Source organism: Myiozetetes cayanensis, unplaced genomic scaffold, assembly GCF_022539395.1.
Source record: "Myiozetetes cayanensis isolate MyiCay16 unplaced genomic scaffold, myiCay2020 scf21, whole genome shotgun sequence".
Taxonomy (NCBI): Eukaryota; Metazoa; Chordata; class Aves; order Passeriformes; family Tyrannidae; genus Myiozetetes; species Myiozetetes cayanensis.
The window spans coordinates 5,258,498-5,268,742 of NW_026087423.1; the positions used below are offsets into that span (position 1 = coordinate 5,258,498).

A 10,245-nucleotide genomic window follows, 5' to 3' on the forward strand; every position below is an offset into this window, starting at 1 on the left:
AGGAAGGTAACACAAGAGATAAACTGCGAGTAAGGGTCAATTGCCAGCCTCAAATGAGAGGTTGGCACTAAGCACTGAGAGGACAGGGGTTGTTACTTCCCCCTGCAGCCTTGGCTGGCATCACAGGGGCTCGGGAGCTGCTCTCACCCTCAACATCCCACCATGGCTCTTAGAAGGTAAATGCTTGTTCTGGTAACACAGCTCTGCAGGGATGTGCCACTCTGCAGACAAGGCCTTTGCACAATGTCTGCTAAGCCAGCGTTAATCTCACACTGCCAGATCTCAGGATGGTTTTCAGTTCAGAACATAATTCTTTGGTCATGTAGTCTCTGCCCAGTCCTGCGAGGTGACACCTGAATGGCAGTGAAGCGTGGAGGACTTCTCTGCAGGCATTACATCTGCATACTTACTCAGAGTGACTTTCTGCTCTCCTTGGTACTTGTCACTTCAGATTTCCACACAAGTGGAGGAGAACTAAAGAAGCTTAGACTCAATTCGAGCCCTTGCACTGGGCCTGCAGCATTTCACAGCTATGTGATTCAGGGAAGGTGACGTACTGGCTGAGTACAGGGACTTCTGGGACTCTGGGAGATAGAGCAGCTGAACCACTTAGAGCAAAGTCACCTCCAGTCAAACCCAGCTCGGCTCAGCTGACACCTTTTTATCAGTGTTGTGCCAGAGAGCCTGTGTGTTGCACAGATTTTTGGAAAGAGCCATGTGAACTTCAGGGAGAAGGAACTGGAGGATCAGTTGCTTTTGTTCTTTTTTTCACAAAGGGTGATGAGAAGGCTCAGCTAGTGAGCTGGGAGGTCTGGGTAAATAACAAACTGGAACACTTTCAGGAGTTTAGAACTTTCAGATTTAGAACCACACTATAAGAGTTTTTTGGTTTCTCAGCCAGAACGGGGAAAGGGGCTGTGCACACCCTCCAGTTCCTCTGCAAGCACAGTTTACCCTCTAGAGCACCTGCACCCAGCACCAATATGCTGGAGATCAAGGCTTGTAGAGTGCTGTGGTAGGTGCTTGAGTTCAAACTGCTTCAGTACAAAGGAATCTTAAATGTTAAGGGAGTGGGGAAAAGGAGCGTGAAAGTGGCTCTGCACAGGTAATAGTCTGAGAAGTCTTTGTGTTTCAGAGTGGTTGCATGTCCCTACTCTGAGATATCCCTGTGAAGAGTTTGTTGATCTCAGTGGTGTGCAGCAACCTTAGCAGCGTGGGTTCACTTTGCTCCTTTATTTATGGTTCAGTTGATCTATTAGTCCTATCTGGACTTCAAAGATCTTTTCATGTGCCTCCTGGAAATATTTCTTCCTTAAGTTTTTCTCCACTTTGCTGACTGCACTGCACAGCCCACACAACCCAAGAGGTATTTTTATCTGGTTGTTATAGGCCATTTGACTGATTATTCCTGGCTCCAGGCTTGAGCTTCTAGCACTGTATTTTCATTCACCTCAAAGGCCATTTTTTGTGCCTCTCTGTCAGCTTTATGGGAACAGGAACAAGACAGAAACAATGCATTAAGTTCCGCAATTTATTTCTTAATAATTTAGAAAAGGCTTCAGGATGTGTATCTGCTTTTTAACTATTCCTCCCATTTTGTGTACACCAGCTTCATTTTATTCTAAAAGTCACAGGTTCTCACCTGTTTCCAAATAGCCCCTGGCAGAAATGGAGAAAACTGAATCGAACAGCATGTTAAACTAACACTGGAGGTGTGACCCTCTCCCTTTTCAGGGTGGAAGGGGAGTGGACTCTCAACAACAGACATTGCACCAAGGCAGGCAAAACTCTTGCACAACCTGTTGGGTTTTGGCAGGCAGCTTTCAGGGCTTTCAATCTAGGAACTGGAACCTGACAAGATCAAATGACACAAAATGTGGAGGTGTAGGGATAGCAAAAGGCAAAGTACAAGGATGAGCTGCCTTATCGCCACAATTTAGAGCAAAAATCAAGGCATCTGTTGTACAACTCTGTGACCATCCAAGGAGTGCTCTAGGGAGGTGCTTTGACTTATGTGCATAGAACGGCCCAAAATGCCACTGGTTACTGCACCATGAACATACAACAGAGCAGAGACCATGGGAAAAACAACTGAAAATCTCTTCCTGTCACCATGACCAGGCTGGAGTGAGGAGAGTGTGCTTATCATTTGTGACACAGCAGTGGAGGAGCACCAGAGGGCCAGCTCAGAACATAGTTCCAGCTTGGTTTTGAAGGCAGCTGTCCTCGCAGGAGTACACAATGGGTGACATTTAAGGAACTTGTGCCATACTCAAACTAGAACAAAATTGGCTCGAGACTCTTACATGGAGCTCTTGTGCTACAAGTATTGTAAATTAGAAAATGAAAAAAAAAAAAGGCACCGTATTTACCTTGGCTCATGCAGTGGTTTGCGTGCAGAGTAGCCCTGTTTGGAGATTCTGCAGGGAGATGTGTGTCAGGAAAGGCTCTGCTCCCAAGCCCTGTCTGAGGTTTGTCAGGGTTAGCACTCTGCAGAACAGGCTCTTGGTTTTGATTACTCTTCTGCTCTGATTCTACTTGAGCAGAAGCTGTGGGAGACATTTACTGTGCTGGTAGGAAGTTTGCTCTCTACAAGAAAGGGAAAAGTTGGAAGTCAGGAATCTTGAAGTTAGGGTGAGTACAAAGGTGCCAACAGCAGAGTGCAGCAAGCCTGGGCAGCCTCTGTGAGGCAGCAAAGGCATCTCTTTAACTGCAGGGTGCACAGCAGCGTAGCTGGTGACTGTGGTAAACCCTCTGCAGGTTACAGAGGGAAGGAAGCGGTTGGTGGTACAACGTAAACAGGCTGTTCTCTTGAGGCTCAGCACTGCTGGCAATTTGAGCACTGGGGCAGCATCGTCAGGGGTTGCTGCTCAGGCACCCTTGGGGCGAGACGAGAGCTGCTGTCATTGACTTCACTCACTGGCACGCAACAGGCTCTTCTCAACAAATTTACCCACAAAAAACCAGGTCAGAAGACAAATATCCCTGCATGTGTCAGCACTGAAACTGAAAAAGTTTGGGGAAACGCTGCCTTTTCACCACTCACATTTAGGATTTCCCGTAGGCCGGAGGAACGGAAGGTAAAGGGACCAGCCTGCTTGGCTGCTACAGCTCAGCCCACAGGCATGTGAGTTGCAAACTGTAGTTCACGTGCCCTTTTTAACTAAAGGGCAGGTTTACTCAGGAGACAAACACAGAAGAGGGAGCTGGCTCGTTCCCCAAAAACAGCAGGTCCAACTGAAAACATGCGTGAGACTGTTTGAGCAGCTACTTGGACCTTTTCTGAGCACTGTCATGGCTCGCACTCGGATGGCTGACATCTCACCCCCAGCGTTCTGCATGGCCACCTCTGTGGATGGTGTAACCAGCCAGCACAGACAGACTTCCAGATACAACCAGAGCTTAACAAGGAGGCGGGGAAAAAACAATTCTGCAAACTGGAACCCTCCTTGCGGAAGCCCATACCTGGAAATGGGAGGTCACAAGACAGGAGGACAGGAAGGCAGGAGGGGCACAAAGGGACACAGGCAAGAGGTTGTAAAGGGTGCTGCACAGGTGTGCAGGATGACTCAATGTCCACTTCCTTCCAAATCCTGTTTACAAACCCAAACAGAGCTACCACACCTGGAAAATGTAACCATTAACCTTACTGGAGGATCTGAAGAGGCAAAAGAAGAGTGGAATATTAACTGTGTTTGGGGCATTACTCAGCTCTTGTACTGAGTGCTCTGCTCACCCAGGGCTGGCCAGCACAGCTCCTGCTGCCCTCAGTGCTGGCCCGGCCACCGCAGCCCCCCATCAGGCACATAGCCTGGCTTAAGTGGCTTCTCTTGAGCTGACAAAGCCACTGTGGGAAAACAGAGCGAGCACTTGTGTGGTTTACAGTGGGGACCGTGTGGTTGGCAGCAGCTTGACCAAGAAAAGCAGCTTTTCACCACTGTGCAGGGTGTTCTTTGTAGAGTGTGATATGAGTCTGTGGTCATGGAATTTTATTGACAGGACCAACCTCATCCTTCCCAGAAGCTGGAGGCCTTCCTTGGGTACCCACACATCTCCTTGCTGCTGGGCACTGTGTCCCTTTGCTCCTGCAGATGATGCAGCAGCATCTAGTGGCCAGGTGCTCTAAGAGCCCTGGCAGTGTCCCCAGCAGGGGCTGAGTCCCGTTCTGCCTCTTTCCTAAAGAGCAAAAATCTTCCAGCAGAGTTGGAAGTTTTCACTTTGCAGAGTGAAAACCATCTGCTACAATTACTTTTTCTTGTTTCGGATACACCTGTTCCACCATACCCTCAGGAAACCTTTGCTCTCGCCTGGAAAACTCTGAACAGAGATGGAGAAGGCAGCTCTGACTGGCCCCTGTTTCCACACAGGCTGAATCGCTCAGTCCTCAAGCAGATCCAGTGGTGCTGGAGCATGAAAGAAAAGCCTTCAGGGCTACAGCTCCCATGCTGCAGTGCACAGGAGGAGAAAGCAGCTCACAGAAGTTTAAGATATATTTTTCTTCCTTTCTAAGTTGCAGAAAGGCTGTGAGTAAAGGAAAGTGCATTTTGTGGAATGGTGTTTCTGTATTATTTTTAGAAGAAATGCTGAAAGACTACAATAAACCTTCATAAAATAATCTTTTTTATTAGAGCATAATCCTCTAATTCTGGCTGACTTGCTTCAGGAGCTGTTGCTTGAAACCCTCCAGCATTTCAGGTGCAAACTGATCAGCAGTCAAGTTCTTAATGTTCATGATCCCTTCGTGGGCTTCCTGGAAGAGCTCCTTCCCCACAGCTTCTTCCACCCGCCTGCGCCACTCCGCCAGCTTGGGCCTCTCCTCAAAGAGGTTGTAGCCAGCACCTACAGGCTGCAGGGAGAGAGAGAGCACCTGGGAGTGAGCCAAACAAGGCATTTGCCAGGGATGGGACCAAAGGAAGGACTGCTAGGCTTTTGGCTCAAGGCAGCAGTCAGTCATCACATTGGGTGGAGCTCATCTCTGGCTCTTAGCTCATAGGAAGCAAGTGGTGACATCCTCAGCAGCTGCTGTCCCCCGGGACATGCAGCAAACAGCTCTGCCATGGCTAACCCCAGAACTGCCTAACACAGAACACCGAGGTTCATGCACACCAACACATCTCTTTCAAATATCTTTACTTTCTCTGCCTATTTAATAATTTATCTTTTTTTTTCCTGAGGAATTTTAACCATATTTCTATAGAAAGAACTGTATCATCATCATCATCATCATCATCAGAGTAGGTGTTCCCTGGCAAACTTAATTAGGGTAAAAGTCAAAAAGGAGCAAGACTTAACCCCATGGAAGGGTTAACTGCAGGGAGCTCTGCCATTACAGGTGCAGCAGCCACCCCTTGGCCTGGCCTGCCCACAGCCCAGCCCACATATCCAGCAGTGCTGGGATCGATGCTCACCTGCATGAGCTCCACCAGCGCTACGAGGTCTGCCAGGGAGATCTCACTGCCTGCGATGAAGGGCTTGTCCTGCAAGAACTTCTCTTCAAACTGCTTTAGGACAACATTGAGGTCCTCAATAAGAAATTCCAGTTTCTCTGCAGAAAGGGGCTGGCCTGTGAGGACCGGCAGCAGCACCTGGCAGGGAGAAGAAACAAGTTGCTCTTTAGGTGATTCCTTCCAAACCTAGTCATCACCCTCTCTTTGCCACCCTCTGAGGATCCCTCACCAGCCATGCAAGAGAACAACTGGAACTGCTTATCTCTCTTGCCAGGTCAACATTAATGTTAGTCACCACTTCCTGCCTCTCCTTGTCTCCTCCCTAGAAATCTGAAATTTCAACCACAAGAATCTCCTCTCAAGGGAAGACTGCATCATCTGCCAGCAGCTGCATTTTGTTTTCCAGCAGGAGGTTGGTTCTTTCCAGGAAGCCGAGCAGCAGGCGCTGAGCTGTGTCTGGTGAGAGCTGCTCACCCAGGACGAGTTTGCTCTGGGTCTCACAGAGCAGTAGCACCATGAAAGATTCAGGCCACTTCAGTTAGGCTCAGCTGAGCAGCCAAGTTCAATTCCAGATCTAGTTTTGTCCTGATCTGTCATCTGACTTGTACATTTGCTCGGGAAGGCCCTGCACACAGGTGGGCTGTTGCACTCACAGCTCTTAGCACTTAATTTTTGGTGTATAATGGTCTCACCTTCATTAAGAACACCTTGCTCCCCTTGGCACGGATGTTGGCATGCTGCCACGACAGGTACTCATCAACCCTCGCCCTCTTCTGCAGGTCAGATGGGTACCAGTGATCAGGAGTCTTGAATTTCTGGGCGAGGTACAGGAGGATTGCAATGCTGCCCAAAGAGCGAGACAGACCAGTGAGCTGATCATCTGAGATTAAAGCACCTCGTCCTTTCTTCTCCCGAAAATTTTGCACTGCTGGACAAGCAACAACACAAACCTGATCCGAGTCAGGTAGAAGTGCAGGACGTGTAACTGCCAGCAAGGCACAGCAGAGGAGAGAGTTTGTGCTGGCTCGACCAGCACAATTGCTTGTGGGCAGCAATTATCTGATACATCCACCCAGAGAGACAGATGTGGCTTGCTGGCACAGTAACCCCATCAACACATTTGTTGAGCAAATAGGAGCTGCAGAATGAGTTTATACCAAAGCTGACCTTCACAGTGCCTGGCCATTCAGCAGCAGGTGCCTTATGTCAGATTTCCTGCGCTGACCTACAGCTTCCAGCTGCAGGCAGAGAGCAGGAGGACACATGGACAGGTATTTAAGCTCAGAAACATTGCCTACATGCAAAGTAGCTCTGAGCAGCAGCCCACAGATTTTTGCACTATCAATGCTGTTTGAGTTGCTTACATAACGAAGATTCTCTTGAAACGTAGGTTTGTTGTGTACAAGTGGAACAGACAGGAAGGAAGAAAAAACCTGCCTGGCCTGGAGTCCCAGCAGTGCACTGGCAGAATCCAAGCTTCGGGATAAACAATACTGCAGGTAGGGGTTGAGCTTATTTGAACCTCACCTCTCTGCTAAGGTGAAAGAACCATCCCTTAGTGCAGGCACCTTCATCAGGACATTCACTTTCCGGAACTCCTCTGTCTTGTGCTGCCCTGAGGAGGGAAATCAGAAGTTTTACTTGGCAGGGATAGTCAGGACTTATCTTCAACACTTGTGGGGACCATTTGGCCTCAAGTTCCTGGTTTTGATTGTACAAATGCAGTCCTATATCAAGCTTATAACCAATCAATAAGTGCTGAAGGGTCAATAGGGGGGTTGCCCTATGGTATCAGCTTACTTGCTTATCGTCTGCATACCAGACCCACCTCTCGACCACGGGCAGAATGGCTAGGAGTCCTTTCATACCAACAGTGCTTGTCTACTCAGGGCTCTATCAGCTCCAACTTTGTGCCTGGAGGTACCTGTCCTATACAAACCCAGAGTGAGCACTGAGTGCCTTAGAGAAAAGGGATCTCACTGTTAGAAACATGACCAACATGGACAGTGAGAAAGCAGATTATTTTTTTTTCCTGGATGATAATGTAATTTATATTCAACTCTCTTTTTAGCCCTCAGATGAAAATAAATTTCTGTGATTCCATATAGAGATGGTACTTCATTACAGATCTGTCAGTCGGCTTCTGTGCATCTTGTCATATCTTTTGTCAGAGAAAATATGGATTTGTTGCTTTTAAGCTATCTTGTAGGTTCCCCCTGAAAGGTAGGCAGAGTGAACCTGACAGGAAAAGGTGCTTTGCTCATTTGAGGTCTCAACGTGCTCCACTGTGTCTGAACCCAGTCTCAGATGCCTTGTTTTATGTGACTGGTTTGTGCCAGCCTTTTCCAGCTGCTGGTTTCAGTCGCATGTGTGCACCTGTGTATTCAAGCCTCTCTAATGTGTAACCAACCCTATGCCATGTCCTGCTATGTGAGTCACCTGAGAATCTCTGTGCCAGAGGAGATGCTCTGGAAGTGATTTTAGCTTTCCCAGTACCTGGCAAACCTGATTTGTGACTATTCCCCTGTCACTTGGCTCACAGCCCGTCTCCTCCACCCCCTTTCAAAAAGATGAAGTGTGCAGATTCCAGGTCCTCTCAGGTGTCCTTTGAATGTCATATGATTTCTATCCATTCTCACTCTTTCTATCCCTTTCCTTGAGACCCGCCCTACTGGGGGCCCAAGAGCTTTTCTGAAGGGACACATTCAGTGCACCAGCTCAGTTCTGAGTATCAGTTCCCTCACCTGGTCCTCACACGCTGTGCAGTGCTGGGTACTAGTGCAGCGAGGCCTCCCACACTGTCCCAGAGTGAGCTAACCCAGCTGCAGGTACCTGGAGCATTTTCCACTCTAGGAATGGGATGAGATGCACCTTTAGGATGCACCATAGGCCAAATCACCCATCTTAAATCCACTGGCCAAAAGCAGGCACTGATGCCATGGGGCACAGAGCTCTGGGAGATTGTGACTTAATTCACTTTCCTTCCTCTCAGTTCCCCAATACCTGTATTTCAGTTGTTCCATTCTCCCTGATGCTCTCATTGCTCGCCTGCCATCTCCTTTGCACCAGTCTCACCACAACAGCTTATGTATGGGGAAAGAAGGGGAAGGACACGAGATGAGCCTGCCCCCAGTTACAAACAATTGCAAAAATTTTTGCTATGAGATAGGTGGGAGGAAAGCCACAGCAAGGTACAACCAATGCACAGCTAAGATGTGCAGGGGAACACCCAGAGACTAAACCACATCACTCCTGAGTCACAACTTGGAGCCTCTTTTGTTCCTTTACCAATTTCAGCCCCAGAAGCCTTCTCATCTTTCACTGTTTTTAAGTGTTACTTTCTGAGGCATTGTTATGCCCAACACATTACCTTAATTTCAAATCCAGCAGAGCTCTGGAAAGGTTGAAAGACAGCTTTTACCAGCTTCAGTTACAAAGAAAGAAGATGCAGATCTTTGGGCATCCTTTGGTGAAAACACACAATACCCCTTGGACAGGCTCCTATCAGTTATCAGTTGGTTTTAGCCCAAATAAACCACTTTCCTTTCTTCATTTATCAGTGTTCAGATCACTGGCAGCTGCATTGTCTCGCTCCACAGCCTTCACAAGTCTGCCCTCAACCCTCTCAAAACGGCTACAAGCTGCTTGACCCAGTGGGACCCCCAGAGGAGCAGCCAACTGCCCTGTCCTGCCTGCACATGGGGACACACCGGCAGTGAGGACCCTCACACGGGAGGACCCTCCCGGGGCTGTTAACCCCTGCCAAGAGGAGAAGATCCGCTCTGCACTAACTGCTGCTGCTTACCGGAGCACAAAGGTTTTTTTAAAGAAGTTTAATTGGGGAACAAGAACTGCACAGCTCGGCTGTCCTCGCCCATACGTGAATGTCCCACCTCTGTGAATTCTTGTCTTCCATTAACGGGGGAATGCACTCAGACCTGGCACATCCTGAGCGCTTCTCAGAAAAGCCTCTTTTTATCAGAGACCCACTTTCTGCTGGGGTGGAGCCGATTTCAAAGATACTGCACGCCTTTGCAGAGTTCCGTGTGTTGCAAAGGAGCAGAGGTACTGAGCTGACTACTTAAAAAACAGGGGTGCACTGGAGAATTAGGTCCCGGTTTTGTGTAGGCACCGGGAACTCTCTGCAGCAGGAGGGCCACCTCGCCTTCTCGCAGCATCTCGCACTTAGGGGGACGGTGAGTAACCCGCTTCCACCCGCTGGCTGGAATCCAGCAGCTCCCCCGGGTGGAGCAGCTGGGCACCCCTTAACCCTGGGGCTGGGGACACCGGGAGGACACGGGACACCCTCGCCGCCCCCCCCAGCCCCGCTCACCCTTCATCAGCTGCACCCGCTTGAACTCGAAGGGGATGTTGTTGCTCCGGGCGAAGATGTAGAGCGCCCGGCAGGGCTGCGAGAGCAGGTCCAGGTACAGCTCCAGCCCCATCCTGCCGCTGCTCCTGCCGCCGCCGCCCCCTCCCGTGCTGTTTGTAGCGTGCGGAGCCGTCCCGCCTGGTGCCGGCAGCGCCCGGCCCTCCCCGGGGCGGAGCGCAGCTCTCCCGCTCCGGCCGCTCGGGGCAGGGCCGTGCCCGAGGGCTCACAGGACAGCGCTGGTGGCACTTTCTGGAGCAAAGTTTCGACCGGGCTCAGCCACCTCACATCTGATCTCTGGCTTGTCCTAATAACTGCCCTTAATCCCTTAATGATAAGGAAACTGCAAGGCTGAGGGGGTGTGGGTGCTCAAGAGGCAGATCCCGGGTTTACCCCACGGGAGCTCTTGCGGCTCTCGCACAAGAGGAC

General features: G+C 49.7%; 1 protein-coding gene across 1 annotated transcript; it reads right to left on the bottom strand.

Annotated features, from left to right (window-relative positions):
* Window positions 1–4,603: 4,603 nt before the first annotated feature.
* GSTT2B (glutathione S-transferase theta 2B) lies at window positions 4,604–9,926 on the bottom strand. The gene is made up of 5 exons (XM_050318472.1): window positions 9,781–9,926; window positions 6,975–7,062; window positions 6,140–6,290; window positions 5,409–5,585; window positions 4,604–4,846 (listed from the first exon to the last, which is right to left on the bottom strand). The coding sequence occupies exons 1-5, from the start codon at window positions 9,890–9,892 to the stop codon at window positions 4,640–4,642; spliced, it is 735 nt and encodes a 244-aa protein (XP_050174429.1). The 5' UTR covers window positions 9,893–9,926; the 3' UTR covers window positions 4,604–4,639.
* Window positions 9,927–10,245: the final 319 nt, after the last annotated feature.